The following is a 27,012-nucleotide window of genomic DNA, read 5'->3' on the forward strand; positions in this document are numbered from 1 at the left end:
CTGTTTCATCAGCCTGAGGTCCTCTGTGTACCAAGTTGCCTGTGGTCTGGCTCTTGCCATTGGGTTGCTCCTGAGGGGAACCAGGATGTTGGTACATGCAATGATCTTTCTGTTGAGGTTCTTGATGTAACCAAGATTATGTAACCAAGTTGAGAGGGTTCATGCACCTTAATTATTGAAAGTAGTGATAGCAGCAGGAACTTGGTCTCTCCAGCATCTACCCATTCAAGAAACCATCAGGCATCCTCACATAAATAGTGAAGCTGTACTAAATCAAACACACCTAGGACAAGATTATGTTTTTGGCTAAGATGGGCAGTATTATACTAGTTGCAGGTTGGCTCTCACAAAGAATGCCTATATTTTTCTAAAGATGGACAACTGTTATGCAAGGATTCTTCAGAATATCCCCAAGAACCCCCACAGTATGACAAGCAGGAGCCACTATTATGCCGGAGTGGCAAGAATATCACCAAGAATCGCCACAATATGTCACTTATGGGCACTAATATACCAGGGATTACCAAAAGGCAACCAACAACACCATCAATTTAGTAAAGACCCTGAAACCAAAGTACCCTTACTCCATACTTAAGCCCAGGGGTGGTTAACTTAAATAAAGAATGGTGCGGCATACGACCTCCCATAAATTCGGGAGTCGGAGCACGACCGGTGTGGCACTTCCCTTTGCTGTCCATGAGCAGGAAAAGGAAGGACTTCCTTCCTGCCTGTGGAACGCAACTCTGACCAGACCTGGAGATGCTCAAATGCTGTGAAGGCAGCTCCAGAATAGGTGGGAGCAGGCCCACTCAGCACTCATTTTCACAGCCTTTGGATTGCTGGGTCTACAGTGCAAACATTGGGTTGGCTGTTGGAAGACGGCCAGCCATTCAGACATGTGCACTGTAGACCCGTGCTGCCACCATTGCACTGTACGCAGTGCGAGACGGTGCAGTGGCAAATAAATAAAATGTCCTTGACATGCCATTTTATTTATTTGTGTTTGCCTGCTGAGCTCGCAAAAGGTGTTGCTGAGGAGGAGCCGATCCTGCGCTAACCTCCAAACCGCTTGCAAAAACAGACACATTCGTGCACACACTCTTCCACATGCTCATACACCTTTACAATGACACCTTCAAACATCCATACATGTATGCATAGATACACAGGTAGACTATTGGCCTCTTCCAGCTTCTCAGCCGTGGCTCTCTGCTGCTGCAGGTAGTCCTCCAGTGTCTCCTGGCTTCCTGTTGAGGTCTGGAAGCAAAAGGGACAGCACAGAACCAAGGAAATGTGGTACCTTTCATGATCAGCTACTCCCGCTTTTCCAAACCATATCATTACAGGATGTTTGCTTTGGTGAGGGCTTCTGCATGCCTTGCCCCAAACAGGTAAGGCTGGGGGGGGGGGGGTTTAGTTTACTTGCACATACAATTTGAAAGTAAAGTTATGGCTTAGCCACCCACCCGCTACATGCAGCAACTCGTTAAATGAGTCCTTAGCTAAGATGATTGGCCCTCTGCTTAGCGAAGAACTTCCTTTAATGGCGAATGGGAAGAGCTGTGACTGTGTCCACTAGCCCTAACTGGGCCAGCTAACACTGATGAAAGGACTGAATGAAATAATCAGGAACTGTAACAATGAAAGGCGTGGAGTCGAAATCGTAGATATTTAGATTGCAATACATGAACAAGATGATATAGTGTGACATGTCAGGAGACAAAGATGATAAAAAGGAATCTAAGAAATGCACATAAGCTCGAAAGTGGCATAGTGATGGTTGGTGCTGGATTGGTGTGGAAAGCAACACTATTTGTAAATGCTGTCCAGATTTTAAAATTAATGTTGAAACATGTGCACCACCACTTTTGTTTTGTTGAAAGCTCTTTTTGTAGCCTGTGTGCATCAGATATGGGTGTGGTCATATCATATTAGGGGTTCTCACAAAATCATGAGGCCAGCGTTAAAGGGATCATTCATTGTTCAAATAAGCTCAATAAAGTGGTAAATATATTGCCAAGCTTGTTGTCATGTACTATTGTGGTCGCGCATAAATTTACTTTGACAAGAAATTAGCATAGGAAGGGGCAGGTGGACTGAATTCAAACTGCAGCACCAGAGGTGAACAGACTTGGAATAAAAAAGCACAATCATGTTTTAGAGAAAATACAATTTGCCTGCAGTCTTTCTACCTCGCCCACATTTTCCAAATGATGGGTTGGTCCGTATGTTCTGTGACGGTGTGCGCTTGCAGTCGAAAATGTGAAAGGATACATCTTTGATTACACTTTTACTCTTGCTGTTACAGTTAATATTCCTAACATATGCAAGTAACATAAGGTACTATTTTTAGGTTGCCAACATTTGACAATGATTGGAACAGCGTGTAAGGAAATAAATGAAAGAGGAAAGATAGCTAACACATATGGGCTAGGTGACATTTGGCCTGGTAAAATACACCTTGATATGGAGAAATGTTTAATATTTTACTTATGTTTGAGCCCTGTCACAAGGTAGAAATTTGGAAGATTTGTAGATATTTTTTTTATTTGGGTTGTGTTGTGCATTAACAAGATGTATTAATATGGCATCAATTATTTAATGTTCTTTCCTTTTTCTCTCCTATGTTTACATCACATGTGATATGTTTCTCTGTTATGTGACATATTGTCCACTAATGAAATTAGTAATGAAAGCATTCTCATTGGCAGCGGTTAACTGCTAGATCCTGCTCACTGTCCTGTTAGGAATTTGGTTCATAACGTGGGAGAGTAAACAATCTTACATATTCCCTTTTGGTCGCAGTTCAGTGTGAAGCTCTTCTTATCTTCTCACAGCTATGGCACAAGCAGCAGGCCATTCCCCCCAAAAATGTGTCCTAAGTGCAAGTAGTACTAAGAAGCTTGAAAGTTAAGAGTGAAACACAAGCAAGTCCAAAACCAATTTTAAAAAATCAAGAAAAATATTAAAAATCAAAATGACAACACAATAAATAAAACAGATCTGGGGAGCCAAAGATTTGGACTTTCCTATCCTATGCACCTATAGGTGATTGGAGAGTGCCCTACATCAAATCCTAGTAACATTACCATGAAAATCCAAACACATCTTAACACCTCCTCTTGCCCTGGTCGTCTTCTCCTTGAAGAAGCCCGGTGTCCCCCATTTGGACCAGCACAATGAAAATGGGGAACCCTTCCCTTTTTATCCTGCTGTGGACAGAGATGAATGTTAAAGAGACTTTTTGGGCTGAATAGCTTTCTGTCACTTGGGTCCCCATTTGAGATTTGTATTTAAAAGAGCAGGCTGTTGCGGCACCATTTTGTGTTGTCATTTGCTTCTAAGCCTACCCCGATGACCCACTCCAAGTAACTTACTAAGGTTTATATCAGATAATCCTTACTACCCTTGGTGACTCAATTGTGCTTCAGAAGTCCATCAGTTTACACCCTATTGTATACTAATCGCATTCAAGGGATTTGAGGCAGGCAGACAGACCTATAGGATTTTAGGAGCGCATATAGGTGCTCGGACGGCATTCTTCTCTGGAAAGAAAGCTTTTCCTTTTCACAAAAGGGCCACATAATGCATTTTTTAGCACATTTTCCCCAAAATATGAAATGTCTTCCAAGTGGTTCTGAATAGGCGCTCATGAAATAATAATTAAAAAAAAAGTTCTACCATTATGCAAAGGCTGACCTTCGCTGATGTTTTTAAGGAAATTCCTTCCTTCTCTCCCTCCTTCTTTCTTTCGCCCCTGTTCTTTTCCCCTTTGTCTCACCTATTCAATTGCTGCTCCCTTTCTACCTATGGATCTCTGTTTGCCTTTCTCTTTGTCTCCCTCTCTCATTTCTTCAGTTTTCATATTTTCTCTGTGTCTGGACCCTGCAATATATCTTCATTGCCAGACCTTGCACCACAACGCTTAGCTCAGTCATGGAAGCATTCATTTGAAGTTTTATTTATGACCCTCCTCATAAATATAGACAGAAAGGGGCCCATAAAGCAGTTTTATATTTGTACTGTGACCCAGACTCTCGGCCCCTGCTCTATCTGCTCACGTTCCTTGATGGACTAGGGCCTGCTACCCCAAGCGCCTTGAGACCCTTACTGGTGAGTAGTTGCTCTTAACAAGCACCTGATTGATTGATTCATTGATTGATGGCACTGTTTGATGCGGACGCTTCAGACGTTAAGATTTGGGTTCAGAAAGTTAGGATCCAACACCAGCAGCTTCCAGAAAAGCAGTTTAAAATCTGCCATTTCATGAGAAGCCTAAATCACCTTACATTTTTGTTACTTTCATGGCTGAGACAAAGAAAAGATAACATGTTTGCAACCACCTTATTTTATTAGGTAATTGCGATTCTCCTATTACCATGCCTAGAGAATCTGGATTTCATTAAAGACACGGAGGCTGACATTATGCAAAGTCTTTTAATGCAGTCTCCAAGCAGCCGCATGTGTCATAATACAAAGGTTCCAAAAGAACATTGAAACAAGCTAAGAGATATAACATCACAACCATCTGCCTCTTTTAAATCAGGCAAAGAGAAAATAAAAAAGTTCAAAGGCATTAGCACGAATGAAGAACTTGAAGGCTTTCATCCAAAGGAGATGTGAAGAAGGTAACCAAGCAAGGAGATATCCATAAACGTAGGTTATGAAAAAGGATTATCTGAAAAGAAAGAAAGCAAAGAAAAACTTGTGACCAAAAAGGCTAACAAACAGTACAAGATAAATACAAAATTGAAACAAGGTATAACATGTCAATGAGAAACAATTGAAACAACATGTCTATGAGAAACAGATGAAACAATCAAACTATAAGTGTGAATAAACAAGGAATCACCAATCACCAAAAGGGGAATGGGATGGGTGGGATAATGTCAGCCTCAGTGTCTTTAATGAAATCCAGATTCTCTAGGCATGGTAATAGGAGAATCGCAATTTCATTACAAGAACGGAGCCTACATTATGCATGTTGGTAGCCTTGTAAAATGACATTAAACATGTGCTCAATTGGTTTACAATAGTGTCTAGCAAAGGTACTAGCTTCAGACCAGTCTGCAGCTTTAAGAATATCATCCAACTTACCTCCAGACCATAGTGATTTACTCGCCATAGCACCTCTAAATGAATGAGCTTGAAATTTGGCCACATTAATACCTGCTAAGTTCATAGCGGACTTAACCCATCAAGCAGTAGAGGATATGGCTTTATGAGGTTTAATAAAGGAAATAAGGAGTTGTTTATCATTAATAGGGCGAAGGTTAGACATTTTTTGATCGTACATTATGCATATGCATTGATCCCTGACCAGGGTTGAAGGAATGCGTTCACTGCTAGAGCGCCGAGTCCGGCATCCAGCTGTAGTAATGCTCCATTTGAGAAGTGAGACGGCTCGCAAAAAGGTCTATCTCGAAAGGACCCCAGATCGAATTCAGTGAGTCGAAAACAGCGACGTTGAGTTTCCAGTCGCTGAAGTCCGAAAGGAATCTGGAATTCCAATCGGCAAAGACGTTTGATTTCCCTGGGAAGTATTCCGCTTTGAGGGCATTTTTGTGTTCTAGGCAGAACATCCAGAGTCTCTTGGCTAGGTTGGAAAGGTCGGCAGATTTCGTTCCTCCCAAACGATTGATGTAGGCCACTGCAGAAATATTGTCCATCTTCAAAATGACTGACCTCCCCTGGAGGGAATGTTTGAAGCTCATAAGAGCATAAAGGCCAGCGGTGAATTTGAGGAAATTTATGTGCTGAGATGATTCTTCCCGAGACCAGATCCCTCCCGTGTTCTGGTCCAGGAGGCATGCACCCGAACCGTGAAGGGAAGCATCCAATTCCAAAACAAAATCTGGTTCTGAACCAAAGATTGCCTTCCCATTCCATGCTTCCAAGTTCTGCAACCACCAGATTAGTTCTGATTTGGCCTCCAACTCTAGGGCGATTCGGTCTTCGTACCAGAGACCGGACCTTAGAGCTCTCCCTTTTATCCTTTGCAAGGCCCGGTAATTTAGAGGGCCTGGAAAAATCGCCTGAATAGAGGAAGATAGAAGACCTAGGAGTCTGGCTAGTTCCCTCAAAGGGAGATCCTCTTGTTTTAAGACATGTCTTATCTCTTTCCTGATCTTTGAAATTTTGGAGGGAGGTAGGAGAAGGAGACACTTGGAAGTGTCCAGAGTGAAGCCCGGAAACTCTAGAGATTTCGAGGGGGTTAGGATGGACTTTTCTTTGATGATAATGAAACCTAGGCTTTCTAGGAGATTCATGACCGTATCTAGATCTAGGAGGATTTGCTGGAGGTCTTGAGACATTATCAGAATGTCGTCGAGATAAATGATAAGACGGATACCCCGTTCCCTCAGGAAGGAGGCCACCGCTCTCATGACCCTTGGTAAAGCACCATGGAGCGGAAGAAAGACGGAAAGGAAGGGCCTGGAACTGGTAAAGGTGATTTTTCCACATAAATTGGAGGAATGGTTGATGGATTACAGCCATAGGAATCATGAAATACCCATCCTTTAAATCCAGTTTGACCAACCAGTCTTCTTTCAGGAGAAGGTCTCTCAGGAGGTGGATGACCTCCATTTTGAAATGCCTGTAAACAAGAACTTTGTTGAGTTTTTCAAATTTTTTACCGGTCTCCAACCTTTCCCTTTTTTCTCCACAAGGAATAATGTACTTACGAAAGTTAAAGAATCCTAAGGAACTTCTATTATTGCACCTTTTTGGAGCATGGAAGAGATTTCCTCCTCTACTATTTTCCCTTTCTCTAAGGAAATAGGGATGTCTCTTGGCAAGGTAGTTTGAAACGGAGTTTGAGCTAAATCTATCATAAATCCCTTTATGGTGGAAAGGACCCAAGGATCTTGAGTTACTACTTCGAAAAAAGTTTGAGTCTGCCTCCCACTTTTAAGGGGATAGAAGGTGAAGGGAGTAAAGGTGGAAGACTTACTTGGAGGATTGGAGGTAAATGAAGCACGAGGTCTTGATCCTCTTGAGCGGTTTCCTCTTCCACGTTGAGAGTAGAAGTAAGGGGTATTGTATTGTTGATAACCTCTTCCGAAGGCATGGGTTCTCTGATAGGGCCTCTGGTTAAATCGGCCGGAAGAAAGGCCCCTTCTTCCGGCCCTCCCAAAAAGGTTACTATTAAACACCCTTTTCATGTTATGTTGGGCCTTATCTAGGGCTGTAAAAGTAGAAACGTACTTTTCAAGTGACTTGATAAGCTCTTCTCCGAAAAGGAGGCCTTTAGGATTGGAAGAAGGCTCTTTCTCTGCCATGTCTGAAAGTTTGGGGTCGAGCTTATATAGAATTAGCCTACGCATTTCAGCGTTAATGCTCGCATTAGCATTGCCCAGAAGAATCAGGGCTCTTTGGCTCCACCCTCTAATAAGATCCGTATTAAGAGGGGTACCATGAAGGTGGCACTCTTCTGCGGAGTCAAGGATCCTAGTAAGGGGGCTAAGCACATCTAACAGACGGTCCTGGCAGCCCTTGAATGATTTTTCTAGCCCTTTCCTGGGATCACGCCCGAGTCTGAAGAGAAATTTGATAAGCTCAGGATCCAGATTCGGGGTATGGCAAGCTTTTTCGTCAATAGTAGGCTTGAGCACTCCGCTCTAAGTATATTTCTAGTCTCCCTTTCAAGGGGAAAGCATATCCATTTTTTAATAAACTTCGAAACATGATCCTGAGGGGACCATTGAGAGGATCGAGGATGTTTTAAGTTTAGGGGAGAAAACATCTCTTCCCCTAATGGGGCTAGAATATTATCTTTTGAGGGCGTAGGAAGTTCATCCCCTGTGTCAAAAAGGCCAACATCCTCATCGTCTAGGTCTAGAACGTGCTCATCAGGGTCGTCTGAATTGCCATCGTTGAAGTCTCCCATGATATGCAAAGCACTATGAGACAACATGCCGCTAAGGGCATCCGAATTAGCTGGGCCGCGATGGGCACCCATAGATGATGTGTCGCTAAGGACAACTTTCTGGTTCGAGGTGCGAGGACCTCCAATTTGCTTTGAGGTGCTAAGACCTCCCATATCTGAAGAGGTGCTAGGACCTCCAGTGCTCGCAGGGACAGTAAATTCGATAATATTAGATATTTTACTTTGTTTGCCCCTTAGAGGTTGAATGTCATAGGAAGGGGTTTCATTAATCTCATCCTCTTGAGAAGGGAGGGGTATTTTGTAGGGCATGACCTGACTAAGGGTCTCTAACATGCATGACCTCATTTCCCTTTGGAGTAATAGTCTAAAACCCTCCTTATCAAAATTAGGAAGAGTGGTGCTAGCCTGCTCTGAATCAGTCAGACAAATGCTCCATCTCTCCTTCCCCTTTTTTATTTTTTTAAATGTATAAAACAGATTCAAAGGTAGGTAATCTTTACCTTATTTTTTTTTTATAATGTATAAAACAGATTCAAAGGTAGATAATCGTTACCTTATTTCTTTGTTCTTCCCCTATTTTTTTTTTATAAATAAAACGAGCGAATAATAAATGGGAGGTTTGATATAACAGTTTCCCTAACCGAGGCACGAAGAAGGAGAAGGAACAGCTGATCGTCAACTGACGATCGCGAGGGTGAGGAAAAGCCCGTAGCAAGCTTTGCACAAAGCATGCCTTGCGCTAAGGTCAATTCCTCTAATACGTCTGATCGCGGCCTTTAGTATGCGTCAAATGAAGAGGATCCGGCAAGCGAGAGGGGGTCTACCGCATTATACAACTCGCGGTAGACCCGATGTTGTGGGCGCAGACGTACGAGCGAGGGGTGAGAGAAAGACTCCCACCTCGCACGCGTCTAAGCAAAGATGATAATGGGAGCGCAAGCGGGAAAGTGACCCGTCTACCGGCAGCGAGAGCGGGGAAATGAGGGATATGCCCGCCAGTGCATAAGGTGCTCCCGGTTAGCGGTAGGAATTAAATACATCCTTTCCTTGGTAAGAGCTGAAAGAAAATTGTTAGTCACTGTGAAATACATAACAAAACACACAAGGTGAATAAAAAGTGGGGATCTCCATAAATTGGAGATCGTTAGGGAGGGGGTAGGGAGGTGAGGGAGGGATGTGAGGGTGGGGATCAGGCCACCAACAACCATAAACAGTAAAATAACGAAATTTCGATGAGAGAGAGAGAGGTTACTTATCTGCTCAGAGCCGCATTTAAAAGAGGCAGATGGTTGTGATGTTATATCTCTTATCTTGTTTCAATGTTCTTTTGGAACCTTTGTATTATGACACAAGCAGCTGCTTGAAGACTGCATTAAAAGACTTTGCATAATGTAGCCTCCGTTCTTGTAATGAAATTAGCGGACTGATTAAGCATACAGCAGCCCAACAGTCTAAATACGCCATTTGTAGATTCAATGTATATGTGTTTTTTCCCAAAGATAACTTAATAATTTGCCTTTCCACTTGATATTGAATTTCAGATCCCCAATCGATATTGTTTACTATCCAAGCTTGGTTTTTAGCAATATGTGCATGATTTGATGAAGAAATGGAGTTGATTTTACATATGTTTTGATGGAGAAAGGTTTATCAATTACTGAATAGTCAATGTGGTATTCCCTTAGGGTTCTGCAGCACTTCCATACCACTGCCGAAGACTACAGTGTCATCTTCACGTCTGGAAGCACAGAGGCCATTAAGCTGGTTGCAGAGACATTTCCCTGGACCCCTGCAGACTCCGGTCGACCGGGCAGCTGCCTATGCTACCTCACTGACAATCACACGTCTGTTGTCGGCATGAGAATGATTACTGCTGTGAAGAGTGTGGTCTCAGTTGCTTTGAAGCCAGAGGAGATGTTGTTGTTGGAGAAGTCCCAGACACCACCAGAAACACTAGCCTGCTCAACATCTCATCTTTTCTGCTATCCAGCACAGAGCAATTTCTCAGGTAATAAATATCCCTTCGCATGGATAGAGAAGATAAAACTGGGACACTTGAGGCCAGTCAATGTGCCTGGGAATTGGTATGTGCTGCTGGATGCAGCCTCATATGTCAGTACCTCCTCCTTGGATTTGGCAGCTCACCAAGCAGATTTTGTTCCAGTCTCCTTTTATAAGATTTTTGGGTTCCCTACTGGCCTGGGAGCACTGCTAGTGTCAAACAGGATTGCGCCATACCTGCAGAAGAGATATTTTGGAGGTGGGACTGCCGCTGCATATCTTGCAGAAGAAGAGTTCTACATTCCAAAAGAATCGATTTCTGAAAGGTAAGGACTCATTTATTTAATGGTTAAATCACAATGAAGTAGCCCATCTATCAGTTTTAGTAGTATTTGCTTTTTGTGCTGTCATCAGACAGTCAGAAAAGATTTAACACCATTGCATCCGTGGACAGAAGTAGCCAATGCCAATCTTTGTCCAATCAACAAATTTGGCAATCAGTGTTCCATCCTCATCTATGTGACTTTGACCACTTTGGATCTGGTTCAGGCCTGGCGCAAGGGGGTTGGAGCAGAGAGGACATTATTCCAAAGGCCCTCACCCTTTTCAAGTGTGCATAATCCTGCTGTAAAATGTATTCATAGATTTTGGAAGCAAAGCCTGCTGTGCTTCTTAAGATGATGCAGAAAATACAGACATACCAACAGATGCTGGATCTGTTATATATAAACTTTTTCCCTGGAAGATGTTTCTTTAATACTTAAAATCTGATGTTTGTGCCTACTGACATATATAAAAGTGTCAAGAGAGGGCCCCATTTGATGTTTATCACTCAGGCCCCACTAAACTCTGAAAAGCCCTGCACGATTTACAAAGATTTTCTAAGAAGTAAGCGTGACGTCCTTTTGTGGGGCTCCTGGCGTACTTCTGATTTCCAGGAAAAGTCTGAGATACTTATTGCTTTCTCCTGTAATTCAGGAGGAAACCATAAGTACTCCAAGAGCAAGTCAGAGCAATATCTTTGTGATTTGGGACCTCCTTCTGATTCTAGTGAAAAATCGACTACTCTTGTCACTATCCGACAAAGATCTGGGTATGCATAATGTCTGTGGTAGTATACTGTGGTGCTATGAGGATCCCTTAGATATGGAGGTGAGATACATTTAAATATTAGACAGTGATACAATGTGAGAGAGAAGGGCAATCGGTGATGTGGACAGGAGCAACCATCTAAAAATAATAGTGAAATCGGTGTTGCGAATACAATCAAAAAGAGGCCTTCTCCAACTGTGTCCTCGCCCTCTCTCTCACTAAACAGACAATTTAGTGAGAGAGAGGGCGAGGACACAGTTGGAGTAGGCCTCTTTTTGATTGTATTCACAACAACGATTTCACTATTATTTTTAGATGGTTGCTCCTGTCTACATCACCGATTGCCCTTCTCTCTCACATTGTATCACTGTCTAATATTTAAATTGCCTCTTAGCTTGAGCCCCGATTCCTCACTCAAGAGATCAAGAAAGCCCATTCCCATGTTAACTCAGTCTAAATGTGTGCTGTGCTAATATGTTACTGTCCGTATCATGTCGCTTCTCAGTAATAGTTTTTATGTGACAGCCTGCTAATGTGCGTTGGGCAAATAGATAGTCGAACTGCTCCGAACCACCGTAGTTTGCCATAGCAAGTGAAGGTATATTTATACCTTGAAGGTGTTTATGAATGCCATAGATTGACGTAATGTTGGGCATAATAACGTCAGGAAAGAACCCCTAGGGATAGTTGTTTTTTGCAATGTACAGGAGTTCTTGGACAAATCAATATTCAAGCAACGGGAATTTCCTAACTGCTTAAGCCGTTTTCCAAGAAATCATTGTGACGTTTGGTACGGGTGGAAGTAGCCATGCCTGTATTTGGTCTGCATTGGCTATGTCTAAATAAGGGATTGATTTCTATGCCTATATAAGGGCAATGTGAATTCGACCTATATAAGGGCATGAATCGGGAAAATTAACTCAGAGATCTAAACGCCACACAACACCCACTCCACTTTATTATGTACAACATTACTAAGTTCTAAAGACATTAAAACATATCTAAACATGATGTGTTAAAACCCACCCAAAAATACATAAAGAATGCATTTGAATTGGTTGTACATGAAAAGCATTTGTGCTGTACGCATTTTAAAGCAATGTTTTATTCAAAGCATATATTTTGATATTTTGAAATGCTATCCGAATGATTTATGAAAATACATTCATGAAATGGCTCTTAAGTACAGAAGAAAAAGTCGAGACCATTCCATGGCAGATTATATAAACTGGAAGAATGTGGACAAGGTCAAACATTGTCTCTTGGAAGTTTTTCATAGAATTCTAGTTCTCTATGAATAGTTCTACTATGAGCAGATTACTTTGTGCCAAAAAAAAAAAAATAATCTGGAAAAACACAAGTTTGATCATAGCAAAAATAGAGTTCCAAAGTTAGAAACTTGTTTTAAAAAACAAAGGTCGAATTCAGAGTCTCTCAGAACACTGTGTGCCAATTCAAATGTCAGTGTTATTGTTTAGAGAAAACATCAAATCTTCTAAGTCTGAAAAGAATTTGTCTACCATTGTAGGTGAAAGTTGGATTAACTTATTAAGAAGATTAATTGCACAAAGATGCGAAGCATCGTCTTCAGTGTTGGTCGCGTTACCTGTGGTACCTGTGTGCCGCTGTCCTCTCGTACCTCACCGTCAGCATTTTGCATCTGTGAGATCTCAATAAATGTCGTCATCAGAATTGGTAGCCGCTGGGGACAACACTGCGCATGGGCCTTTACCGGGTCCAGCAAAGCATCAACATCCATTGGCATGACTGATGGGAGTGTCAGACAGATGTCTAGCACGCATTCTTCTCCACATAGCAGGCATCGTAGAACAGGTAAGATGCAGTCTTGCCAGATTGGTCTGAATGAAATGTGGTATTTAATTCTCTTAAACAAGTTAATCCCAAAATTTGGACTATGCGGTCATGACACTTCATCGCCAGAAGAGTGTTTTCCACGGTGATCTGGGTATCGCTGGTGATTTGGCTTGCCATATCGGAGCAAGAGGATCAAAAATAGTATCCCTGCTGTGAGTCCCAAAACGAGAGGCAGTCCGCCAAACACAGAGTGCACGAAGTTTGGAAAAATTCCTAGGACAGCTTCAAAAGGTGCTCACTGTCCCGAAAAAAACGTCTCAAATACATGTACAATACCACTCGTATCAGACATGTTTAAGATACCACCTAACATTTCTGGGAAATATACAGGGCAGTTTGTAGTTAATAGGGTGTGTATCTCTGCAGAAGTCCTTGCGACTTGCAGATCATAGGTTTCTTTGGCCGAGGACAATGGCACAGTTTTTTGCAAAAGAATGGCTTTCATTCTGCTCAAAGTATTAATTCGTATAGAAGAGATGTTCAGTGAAGGCCATAATGGCGACTCCCGGTCTGTCTTGGTTTTGGAAACAATACTTGCATACAGCAAGTGACCCTGGCTGACACAGTTACGAGATAGGCTAAACCTGGCAACATGCCACAGCAGCTGTGATCATTCAACATAATGTAGCTTCCATTAGAAAGCTGTCTAAAAATTGGATCAATCACTGCAGCTGGTGAACCTTGCAGGTGGCAGGATAAATTGTTCGAGGAACTATCGCAGGCCCTGTGTAAGTTTATACCCTGACATAGGAGAGAAACGCTTAGTGCGTTTTCACAATTATTACCGCTAAGAAACACTTCTTTCCCCTCACTCCAACATCTGTGTGTATAAGGTAATTCCCAGGATGTCTTGATGTATTATTTACCCAACCTTTCAAATAGGCCTGCTGGTATACGTTTTAAGCAATACTGAAAGTGGCAAATTGTAACAGGCAGAGTGATTGTACCGTGTATTATCCATTTATTAGCTGGTTTTTCAGCGACTGTAAATGGCAATCTTTCCAGTTTTTCAATGCTCAGCACCATATAGTCTGCTCCCCTCTGCGCCAATTTGATTTGTTTATCTGTGAGATTAAATTCAGAAAACAATGACGTTGTGTTGATTAAACCCCAAGGCACTTAGCCTGAACGAAGGTTTTGTAACGTCCAGCCCAATAGCATTACAGAACGCAATTGCGACTGACCATGTTGCAACATGACCAAGTCCTGTTCCATTATGTCTATGGGCAGAGGATACTATGCTGTCCAAAGAATATATTCTGGATGACAGAGTCATTAACCCATTGTCAACTACAGAGAGAGATTTATCTAAATTAATACGATCAATTTCTCGTGTACGTTTTGCAGTCTCTGCTTGCGTAATCTTCCACGCTTCATTATATAGAGCATAGATACTGGCGTATATAAAACGTTTGACGCGTTTTTTTAGGTCCTTGTAAGAAGTCCCTCAGGTCAGCGCCATCTTTAAGTAAAGATAAGTGTTGTTTTACTTCCTTCAGTGTAGACTTATGTAGCCACTCAAGGCACAGTTTCCCTACACTGTATGATGTTACTATCCCTGGATGCTGTCTTTGAACATATCTTGGATCTGGCCTAGTGTATATGAACACTTGTTTCTTTTTCAGCAATCTATCCTGACAGGTGTTTGTGTCTGTAGGCCAGATTAACCATTTTTTCCAATCAGGATCTATTCTGTTCTGAAGCAAAATAGTATGTACGTCGGCCACCCCCTCTGAAGTGTTACTGCTATCAGTCGTAGGTGTAGGTATGGACGGATTGTTCAAATCTTTTATCTTGGCTAACCGAAGACAAGATGTCTGCTGAACAGTGTCATTCCAAAACATTATTTGTTCTGGAATGATGCAGGCTCTAAATAAAGCGTCTAATCCCTGCACCTGCCAGGCCTTTGTGCCCCAGACAGTTTTTGTCTCAATGGTGTCATTCCAAAAGTCAAAACCTAATGTAGACAGCTGAGCATAAAAGGCCGCAGAATACATTTGCTTTGTAATTGTCAACTTACTTTTCATTCCTGCCGTATTAACATTTTTAAAGTAAAATGATTCTGGATTTGAAACATACCCGGAAAAGTATGGAAATTTGGCCAACATTTTTTTTGAGCCACCCTTTGGTGGCGTAGGACGATGTTCCCATTGGTTATAAGTTAATACATTTCTAGGATTTGCAGATTTATGCAAGAAATGATGACCATAGTGATTAAAACAATACATTTGTTCATAATCTGATGAACCTTCTAAGTATTCATGATTTGTAATTTTTGCAGACATTTCTAAGTCTGACATCATATTATTAGCAATCTCGAAGTCCCAATCATCAGAAAAGGTACTAGATGATACAAAGTCTTCAACAGCTCTGCCGGACCAAGAATGTCATATTCAGTTCTGTCCCAAACTATACCACCTGGTATAAGAACGGCTGTGATGTTCACTGATGACAATTCTCTTTGTTCACGATGAGATTATTTGTGTGGCTTGAGGAGTAAGTTGATGTTCTTACTTGCTGTGTCCTTTTTAACATATCTTCCATTTATCAGCATTCCCAAAGACAATACAAGAGTGAACCAAAGTAGAAGAAAAAGTACACCCAACACAATCCAAAGTTCAATCCATGGTGAAACCAGATATGTATTTTCCAGTTGATGAAAAAGTTCTGTTGCTTGTTCTTTAAAAGTTCTTTTTACTGGCGACATTTCAGTTTCGCTGAGATCCTCGTAAAATGTATCAAAGTTAATGAAATAGCCGTAGGCAGTTCTGTCAATTGTAGGGATTGCTTCAGGATTCGATGTAATCGCTGGAACCACTTGATCACTTGTTACATTTGTATGCTATTTCATTGTAGACAGGCGTTTCTTGACAAACTGTTATTTGGGTCTCAAGAGGTACAAGTTCCATGGCTTTGTTGCATAGTCATTCTTTTCGCACTGTAGATTCTTCAAAGGTGATGAGTCTCTCAGTTTGTTGAACCTCTTGGATAGTAGCCAGATTTGGGCTCCTGCTACATCTTTGGAGTCCACTTGGCCTACTACTTATGATCAGCGACATGATGTGGTTTGACCAGGTCGATGGACACAAACCTGTTCTCCTTTCTTCCAGCAAGGGGCGGCAGTAACACAGACAGGTCTTGCTGGGAGGGATGGTTTCTCTTCAGTGATTGTTGGCTTCTGGAGTACGTTACTTTGTCTGGATCTTATTTCATTTAGGTCCTGCAAAACAGCCAAACGATCTTTGATATCAAAGGGTTTTTGTTCCACCACTGAAGTGCGACAATCTTGGTCCTGCACGATCATTCTAGTTCCAAAAAGGATTTCATATGGAGTGATACCCCCTAGAGAACTTCTTGGCAGATTGTTAAGACTACGTTGGACACTTAGATGTTTGACCCACCTGTCACCTGAGCCTAATACCCTGGCTGTTATAGATTGCTTTATGTCCCGGTTTTTTTCTCCACTACCAAATTTCCCTCCGGATGGAATGGACTAGAATACCGCAATGCAATGCCCATGGCCTCTTTGTAAGCTCGAGAGCTAAACACAGGACCCTGGTCAGAATGTAGCGTGCCGACTGTGTATGTGCCGATAAAGACTCGCAAATCTTTTATAACAGTTCGAGCGTCAGCCGAGCGCTGAGGCCACATCCCAATGAATCTTGAGCACGAATCTACTGCGACCATGATTTATAGTTACCATCCCTTTGTAAGGGACCGCAGTGATCCAGGTAAACGCAAGCTAATGGTTTATCTGAAATTAACAAGGGCGTCTGCGCAGGACGTTTCACAGTAGAGACTTTCATCTTTTGGCAGATTTCACATTCCAAAACATAGTTTCTAGTTTTTCTTCCTCATGCGCGGCCACCACCTGTTTTAATAATGATACTGTAGCGGAAACACCTGCATGTGCAGAAGCGAGCCCTTCATGTGCTGCTAAGATTAGTCCTAATCTATGTTCCATGTTTGGAATTACTCTATCCCCACTCCAGGGATTCGAGCAAAAAGACATTATTTGCATCGGTTACGTATGAGTATTTGAGTGGAAAGCCTTTTCGTAATGTTTTACCACAGTCTTTGCTTGAAGCAGTGACAGCTTGCATTATTTCGCTGTCTATTTTCGTTTTTGAACGAGTGATTGCAGCTACGGAAGCCGTTTGCACAGCTTCCTTCGCGGCTTCATCAGCCAATTAATTCCCTACAACGTGAACGCCATCACGTTGATGACTCAGTGTATGGGTCACGTGAGTTTTTTGTAGTTCATGTCATAAATGAACTACTTGTTCTCAAAGCAACTTATGCTTGATTGTGCCACCTTTTGCATCTTTGAAACCGTTTTCAATACAGTTCTGCAAGTATTTATTGTAAGATTAAACTCAATAATATGAATCGCTCACTATGAGTGTGGGGAATTCGCAATCAGTATTTTCAAGCATCATCTTAAATGCTTGTAGTTCAGCTCACTGAGCTGTACCATCTCCTAAAGATTGAGTTTTAGTGACCATTGGTCGGAATTTGCCATCTCGCCAGCGACCTTTAACAATCGCGCATGCAGCACTATAAGCTTGTTTGCTCCCAATAGTGGGCTGTGCTGATCCGTCAGTATAAATTATACATTCATACTGCTCTAGAGGCAGAATTTCAGTAGGCAGAGGACATTCATGTTCATATTGTAGAAATACTTGTGTTTTCTAATAAGGGTCAAAAACGTATTCAATATCTGTTGCAGCAAGAGAATTAACCCATTGTATCCATCTCGGATGTAAAGCCTTTGCATTCGCAACATTTCTGTGTGTTTTTGAGTCCAATTAATTTGTTTGAAATCTGGTTTGATTAATTTGCAGAGAGGTTTAACCCTTTTTGCATAGTTTAGAATGTAAGTTCTTCCAAAATTTAGGAAACCTAGAATTGACTGTAAGTTTTTCAGAGTTTTTGGAGGTTGGGGCAGCATACATTTCTCTAGAAAGTTTGCTGCCAGGCTTTTGCCTTCACTTGATAACTTGTATCCTAGGAAAGGGACGTTGAGGTGGGCAATTCTCGATTTCTTGAAATTGAATTTGTACCCTTCAGAGGCGAATCCCAATATTATGGTGTTCACCCTGTTAAGTGCCCATCCAAGTCATCGTCTGTTAGATAGCTGTCATCGACATATGATAATGCCTCATCTTCATAGGTTTGTAGTAACTCTGTTACTCTGGCTGAAAATAACCCTGGACTATTCTTGAATCCCTGGGGGAGACGACAGTTTTGACATGTGTCCCCATGATTGAGAAAGCGGTCAAATACCTACTTTCATGTGCAATGTTTTGACAGAAGAAACCATTAGAAATATCTAATGTGGTTTTGCATTTTTACGCACAATGTTATTCATTAGTGCTGCACTGTGTGCATTTTGTACTGCAAAGGTTTTGCAACAAGAGTTTAAATGTCTGTAATCCAAAACTAGACGATATGTATTGTCTGGTTTGGAGCCAGGAAATAAAGGATTGTTGATGGATGAGGTGCATGTTTTAATCACCCGTTGGTATTCAAGTTGATCTAATATCTCCCTGACCTGTTTTTTAGCTTATTGCTTTGTTGTGTGGGAATCTAGGACCCTAGTGTAATTTTCCCGATTCATGTCCATATATAGGTATAAATTACCCGATCCTTATATAGACATAGAAATCTTTACCATATTTAGACTGAGCCTATGCAGCCCAAATACGGCATGGCTACTTCCACTAAGTTCCGAGAATCAATAACGATTTCTTAGAAAAACTCGCCTTCAGCAGCTAGGGACTTCCCCTTGCCTGAATACTAATTTATCTAGGAAAGGAGTTTTCAAAGAACTGAGTCTTTGAAGACGTTATTATGTCCAATCATACGTCAAACTCGGTACCTTCAAGGTATAAATATGCCTACATTTCCCCAGACAAACACACAGTGGTTTGGAGCAGTTCGACTATCTACTTGCGCGACGCGACCTGCAGTAGCAAGTGCCGAAGGAAGCCAACCCTCCAGCTGACGCACTGAGAGACGCTGTCTTTTCTCCTGCAGAGAAATCCAGCTCCAGTGTTTCCTTGCGGGTTGCTGGGAAATCGAGTCCTGAGAGAGAGATACTAGACCTCGATCATTCTAAAACCAAGGTACTGAGCTGATTAGACCCTTAGAGAATTCTTGGAATAGATTCTTGGCAAAGAATACTAAAACTTAAAACTACACCTCACTTACTTCTTCCCTTGTACTAGACTTAGGTTAGGTACACCGGGGTAGGCGTATTTGAGAAGCACCAGTTGAGTACTTTTAGTCATTATTTATCACTGTTTTTACAATATTATTTTATAATACTCTTCATGCTGTACACATTGTACTTTATAACCAGTAGTACGATTGTAGCAGTACATTTCTTATGCTTGAGAAAGAAGACTGTTCAATAAATAATTTTTATTGAACACACCCGTCTCTCTATTTCTCAGCACCTCTGGTGAAACGAAGCATGCACGATTGACTGAGTAAAATAGCTATCTATTGTTTCCGCGACTCTAGAGATTGATTTCTTATTCTTGGGAAACAAAGTTGTCATGTTTATGCGGTTGTTAGCAACTATTCCCTTCTTGTGAATTCGAGAAAGTTTCTAGTGACCTCTGAGCTAGCTGGCACTCACAATTAAGTTTAACCCCTTCCATGCTGGGCCGATTCCGCCGCTGTGCGGTAAACAAAAGAACAGGGCGGGGCCGTGACGAACCCCAGCCGTCATCAGCACACGAGCACTGTGGAGCATGACGACTGGGGTTCGTCATCAGCATGGAAGGGGTTAATATATTCGGTAGAGACATAGTCGACCTCAGTCCTACGTCTAAACTACAGGATATATTATTCCAATGCGCAGAGCCTATTGGGAATATAGGAACTACACTACATGGCGCCCAACGTTTGGTAAGGCGATAATTTTATGCTAGATACTAGAGTAACTCAGTTGTGCTTTTCAAACAGACCCCTTTTTTCCCGTAAAAACTCCAAAATATGTCTGGAGTGGGTTAAAGGATAATATCCGCCCAAAACTGAGTAGGAAGAAAAGTCCTATGTATTTGTTTTTGGTTTGTTCAACGTTGAAGGATACAGTGTTCCAAAATATTGTGCACCTAATCTTTGTTTCCTTGACACTTGTTCTGCAAACTCTTCAGTCAACAAAATAATGAATAGTGACGAAGAATTAGCTGCAGCTCAAGCAGTTTTAGATGACAGAAATCTCCCACAGAATGACCCGAATGTTATAATCATCCCGGTAAATGTAAGAAAAACTATAACTTACAAACTCATAAACAATGGAGTATCCTCGAGAGGTGGTAAAGTAATCTTTGTTATAGAGGCACATGAATATCGGCAGACAGAGGTATTCTATTCATGGATTCAGTTCCCTGCAGCCGATGCAGGAACACACGAGTTTCACTACTACAAAGTAGAGGAACCTCCAACGGAATACGTTCCTTACAAGGACGTTGAAATTCCATTAACTTACCAAGAGCATCAGCTCTGGTTTGAAGGCGCCCTACAACATGAAAATCACATGACCAGGCTCGGTCCACTAGGTAGACCAGGAGGAACATGGCCGGTACTAGCCAGCTATACACCACATCCTGACATTGAAAATACATAGACAATTGGTTCAATATGTCATGCGGAACTTAACAGTCCAACCTACTGTGAGGATTCCACAGCACCCCCTCACCAGGGGAACACAAACAAAATCACACCACAGACTATACAATCAGTCATTGGTAAATTACCAGCAAAAAGGGAACAAATTCCGTTCTGGTTAGCTAAAAAAATGACTCAAATTGTGGCAGTATTCCCTGATAGTACACCTCATGAGAAACACACAATTCCGGCAATCTGATTACCAATGGAGATAGCACCACATGTGGAGTACTGTGACATTTGGGGCACAGTCTTTGCTTCAATCTATACAAATTCACATGGTGTTCTGTCTATGGCGGTAATACCAGACGTCCTAAGACAGATTCAAAATGAATACGGACCAGAACCTGCCTTAAATCTTGGTATGAAATTACTAAAAGATTTCAAACAGGTCTCTGCTATATAATTAGCCAACATTAAAGGTGAAACAGCATCAGTGGCAATCCGCCAGAAGCTAAAAGAAACAGATATTACTGAGCAACCGTATGAGCTTGCCAGAATTATTGAAAAAACCTATGAAGAACTAGGTAGAGATAGTTTGGGTGGGAAACCATTAAAACCACAACTAACAGACAATCCTGAAAAAGTTTTCATTAAAAATAATCTCACTACTTCTTAAAAGAAGTGGGAAAACACTAAACAAACACTTCCTAAAGAGAAGCATTCCCAGCCAAGAGGAAGATCTCCCCAACGGGAAAGTAGGTCTCCCCAACGGGAGCCCTGTGAAAAGAGGTACAACCTCAGAAATATGGATAACTTAAGAAAACCTGATAGATATCAAGATACTGATACACGTTCCTCTCATACCTTTCAGACTTCCTCGCAGAAATCAGAAAGAAGAGGACAATCAGAACAAAAAGAAGAACGCGTGAAGTCCAAAGACGAACAGCACGTTCCAAAAAATAAGAAAACTCAATTCACCAAGAAGAAGGTAGCAAGTGTAAAGATCAGACATGCTGAGGATCTTGAGGACACAACTCAAGAACGGGGAATTGGCCCAGACAATGCCAGACAGCGCAGCAGAAGTAACAATAGTTGGCAAGATCCTAAAGGATCATCTTGAGACAGTGGACTTGAATGAATGCATTCAAGTTGAAACTGCCGACACCAGGGTTAGTGTACCCCACAAGTTATATGAAGTAACACTCAGGATGGAGGGGGACATAACTAGAAAAATAAAAGCTCTCTTTTGGGATAAGCTTTCCAAGGGTTATGACATTCTTCTAGCTGAGCAAGACTGGCCACCTGAATTTGTCAGGGAGTGCCCACATGGCGAAGAGATAATTATGCCAGCCTTCTCAAATAACATTCCAATTCATAAAAAATACACATATGCCAGGAAATGGGCAGTAGCTCAGGCTCCAACATTATATAAAAATCACGTAGGATGGGATGAGGATTCTCCTCACCATAAAATCCAGTTAAAAAATCAACCAACAATGCAAAAGCAATATCCTAAATAATAAGCTAAAAAGCAGGTTAGGGAGATTTTAAATCAACTTGAATACCAAGGGGTGATTGAAACAAGCATCTCATCAATGAACAATCCTTTGTTTCCTGTCTCCAAACCAGACAATACATATCGTCTAGTTTTGGACTACAGACACTTAAACTCTTGTTGCAAAACTTTTGCAGTAGAAAACGCGCACAGTGCAGCACTGATGAATAACATTGTGCGTAAAAAATATAAAACCACATTAGATATTTCAGATGGAATTTTTTGTCAAAACATTGCACCTGAAAGCAGGCACTTGACCGCTTTCTCAATCATGGGGACACAGCGACAATTTTGCTGTCTCCCCCGGGGATTCAAGAATAGTCCAGGAATATTTTCTGCCAGTGTAACTGAGTTACTAAAAATGTACGATGATGAGGCATTATCTTATGTCGATGACATCTAGCTTACAGGCGATGATTTGAACGTGCACTTGAAAAGAGTGAACACCATAATACTTGGGTTCGCTTCTGAAGGGTATAAATTCAATTTTAAGAAATCACGAATTGCCCACCTCAACTTCCTATTCTTAGGATAAGAGTTATCAAGTGAAGGCAAGAGCCTGGCAGCAAACTTCCTAGAGAAATGTGCACTGCTCCAACCTCTGAAAACGCTGAAAAACTTGCAATCAATTCTAGGTTTCCTGATTTTCAGAAGAACTTATGTTCTAAATTACGCAGAAAGGGTTAAACCTCTCTACGAACTAATCAAACCTGATTTCAAACCAACAAATTGGATTCAAAACCATACAGAAATTTTGCATTTAGTGCAAATAGACATGTTAGCAAAAACACAGTTAGAAACACGCGATAATGTGCGCAATCTTGTGATCCGAATCATCCCAGGGAGATGCGGATTCACATACCAGACCTTTAATGAAGGTGAAAAGGTACCAATAACATACAAATCACACTTGTACACACAAGCGGAAATAAAATTCACTTCTACAGAAAAAGTTCTGACAGCGATTCAAACTGAGGTAGCAAAAGAGAGAGCTCTAGCACAGGGAAAACGCATAATGATCGTTACACCTGTACCTGCCTTAGAGGCAGTGACGAAAGCAAGCATTCCCAATGCTAAGGCTTTACATCCGAGATGGATACAATGGGTTAATTCTCTTGCTGCAACAGACATTGAATACGTTTTTGACCCCTACTTGAAGACACAAGAATTCCTACAATACGAACACGAATGTCCTCTGCCGACCGAAATTGTGCCTCTAGAACATTACGGATGTATAATCTATACAGACGGATCAGCACAGCCCTCAATTGGGGGTAAACAAGCCTATAGTGCTGCGTGCGCGATTGTTCAAGACCACTGGCGCGAAGGTAAATTTCGACCTATGGTCACTAAAACTCAATCACTCGGAGACTGTACAGCTCAGCGAGCTGAAATACATGCTTTCAAGATGGCGCTTGAAAATACCGATCGCGAATACCCCACACTCATAGTGTGCGATTCGTATTACTGCGTCCAGTCTTACAATGAATATCTGCAGAACTGGGTTCAAAACGGTTTCAAAGACGCAAAAGGTGCCACAATCAAGCATAAAATGCTTTGGGAATAAGTAGTTCTTTTGCAGAAAGAACTACAAAAGACTCACGTGATAAATACACTGAGTCATCAGCGTGATGGCGTTCACGTTGCAGGGAATTCATTGGCTGATGAAGCTGCGAAGGCAGCTGTGCAAACGGCTTCCGTAGCTGCGGTCGAAAACAAAAATAGACATTGAAATAATGCAAGCTGTCACTGCTTCAGTTAAAGACAGTGGTAAGACACTCCCGAAAGGCTTTCCAGTAAAGTACTCATATATAACTGATGCGAATAATGTTCCTTTTGCTCGAATCCCTGGAGTGGGGGATAGGGCAATTCCAAACATGGACCATAGGTTAGGACTGATCTTAGCAGCACACGAAGTACTGGCATCTGCACACACAGGAATTTCTGCCACAGTATCATTATTAAAACAAAGATATTGGTGGCCGCGCATTAGGAAACAAACTAGAAACTATGTTCTAGAATGTGAAATCTGCCAAACAATTAAAGTTTCAACAGTGAAACGACCTGCACAGACGCCCCTTCCGATTTCAGATAAACCACTAGCGTGTGTTTACTTGGACCACTGTAGTCCCTTAAAACGGGATGGTAACTATAAATATATAATGGTCGCAGTGGATTCCTGCACAAGATTCATTTGGATGTGGCCCCAGCGCTCGGCTGACGCCAGAACTTTTATAAAGGATTTGCGAGTCTTTATCGGCACATACGCAATCGGCACGCTACATTCTGACCAGGGTCCTGCGCTTAGCTCTCGAGCTTACAAAGAGGCCATGGCTAGCTTGGGCCTTGCATTGCGGTATTCTAGTCCCTTCCATCCTGAGGGTAATGCGGTAGTGGAAAGAAAAAAACTTGACATAAAGCAATCCATAACAGCTAAGGTATTAGGTTCGGGTGATGGGTGGGTCAAAAATCTAATACGTTTCCAACATAGTCTTAACAATCTGCCAAGAAATTATCTGGGTGGAATCACTCCATATGAATTACTGTTTGGTACTAGAATGATAATCGAAGACCTCGATTGTCAAACTTCAGTGGTGGAACAAAAACCCTTTGATGTCAAAGATCGTTTGGCTGTTTTACAGGACGTAAATAAAACAAGAATAAGTCTGAGTAACACGATACAGAAGCAAACGACCACTGAAGAAAAAACCCCTGTCCCAGCAAGACCTGTCTGGATTCCAAAGATTGGGGATCTAGTCAGGGAAAAGATTGCGGTAAAGAAGGAATTTGGGCCTTCTTACAGAAAAGCAGTACCTGTCTTAGCTATCCACGGAACAAGATCAGTATTACTACCGCCCCTTGCTGGTAAAAGGGAGAACAGAGTTGTGTCCATCGACCTGGTCAAACCACTACATGTGGCCGATAATAAGTAGTAGACCCAGTGGACTCCCAAGAAGTAGCAGACAACCAAATCTTGCTACAATCCAAGAGGTTCAAACTGAAAGACTTATCACCTTTGATTAACCTGCAGTAAGAAAAGAAGGACTATGCAACAAAGCATGTAACTTGTGCATCTGGATACCCAAATAACAGTTTGTCAAGAAACACCTGTCTACAATGATATAGCATCTGACCATACCAACATGGCAAAAGAAGAAACAGCTCCAGCGATTTCAAGTAATCCGGATGCAATTCCAACAATTGACAGAACTGCCTCCGGCTATTTTATCAACTATGATACATTTTCTGAGGATCCCAGTGAACCTGAAAATACGCCAGCAAATAAAATTTTCAAAGAAAAAATAACAGAACTCTTTCATCAACTTGAAAAAACATATCTGGTTTCACCATGGGTTGAATTTTGGTTTGTGTTAGGTGTACTTTTCCTCCTGCTCTGGCTCATACTGGTGTTAAGTTTGGGAAGGATGATAGATGGAAAATATAGTACAATGGACACAGCAAGTAAAAACATCAACTTGGTACTGAAACCTCACAAATCATCTCATCGTGAAAGAAGAGACCTGTCATCAGTAAACATCACAGCCGTTCCTATACCTGGTGGTATAGCATGGGTCAGAACTGATTATGACATTCATGGCCCGGTGGAACTGCTGAAGATTCTACACCAGTTTAAGGTTTCTTTAAGTGACTTTGTCGCACCAAGCACATTTTCTGATGATTGGGACTTTGAAACTATTAACAACATGATGACAGAATTAGAAATGTCAGCTAAATTTACAGAACATGAATAGCTAGAAGGTTCATCAGATTATGAACAAATGTATTTTAATCATTTTGGTCACCAATATTTGCATAAATCTGCAAACCCTAGAAATGTTTTTACTTATAATCAATGGGAACATTGTCCAACGCCACCAAGGGGTAGCTCAAAAACATTTTATGAGAAATTTCCGTACTTCTCAGGGTTTAATGTTACAAATCCAGAAACGTTTTATTTTAAAAATATAAATAAGACAGGAATGAAAACAATGTTGACCAATACTAAACAAATTTATTCTGCAAACTTTTATGCTCAGCTGTCTACATTAGGGTTTGACTTTTGGAAAGACAACATTGAGACAAAAACTGTGTGGGGCCCAAAAGATTGGCAGGTGCAAGGTTAAGAAGCCTTATTCAGAGCCTGCATCATCCCAGAACAAATAATGTTTTTAAATGACACTGTTCAACAAACGTCTTGTCTTGGCCTGGCTATGATAAGATTTAAAGAAACCGTCTATACCTAAGCCCACATCTGACAGTAATGACACTACAGAACAGGAGGTAGACGTACCCTATATTTTTAAACAAAACAAAACTAATCCTGATTGGAAAAAATGGTTAGTCTGGCCCACAGACACGAATAACTATCAAGATAGTTTTGGATTTTGGATGAACTACGATGTAGAGCTGACAAGAAGATCCCTGGAGCCCTGGTGCTCTTAGATCTCTCGGCCGCGTTTGACACGGTGTGCCATAAACTGTTGTTGAAGCGGCTGAGAGATCTGGGCATAAGGGGGACTGTGTTAGGTTGGCTGACCTCTTTCCTGCAGGGAAGATCGCAGAGGGTCCAGTTGTCGGACTTGGTCTCCACTGCAGCAGCCTTAACCTGCGGAGTTCCGCAGGGGTCAGCTCTCTCACCGCTCCTCTTTAATATATATCTCCAGCCTCTGATTCATGCTCTTAACCATATGGATTGCCAAGTCTACAACTACGCCGACGACACCCAGATCATTATACAAATTGAAGATACATCTGGAGCCCAGGATAGATTACATAACATCTTAAAGTTCACAAGCAACTGGATGTCCTCCAACTCCTTAAAAATTAACCCAGAGAAGACTGAGGTGTTGCCCATAACCATCTCGGGAAACCCTTGGAACGATTGCCTCTGGCCTAAGGAGCTGGGGAGGACTCCGGTACCAGCTGCGGTGGTGAAAAGCCTGGGCATCCACATTGACGGGAAACTGTCAATGAA

At 41.7% G+C, this 27,012-nt stretch overlaps 1 protein-coding gene across 1 annotated transcript in view; it reads left to right on the forward strand.

The window, feature by feature from the left end:
- The window catches only part of LOC144829032 (molybdenum cofactor sulfurase-like), a 1,966,499-nt gene that overhangs the window by 650,138 nt on the left and 1,289,349 nt on the right, over window positions 1-27,012 (forward strand). Inside the window, exon 4 of the mRNA XM_078687750.1 lies at window positions 9,577-10,218. Within this exon, the coding sequence (XP_078543876.1) occupies window positions 9,577-10,218 (642 nt within the window). The remainder of the gene's footprint in view (window positions 1-9,576; window positions 10,219-27,012) is intronic.

The sequence above is a fragment of the Lissotriton helveticus genome, chromosome 4_1 (assembly GCF_964261635.1).
Source record: "Lissotriton helveticus chromosome 4_1, aLisHel1.1, whole genome shotgun sequence".
NCBI classification, from domain to species: domain Eukaryota; kingdom Metazoa; phylum Chordata; class Amphibia; order Caudata; family Salamandridae; genus Lissotriton; species Lissotriton helveticus.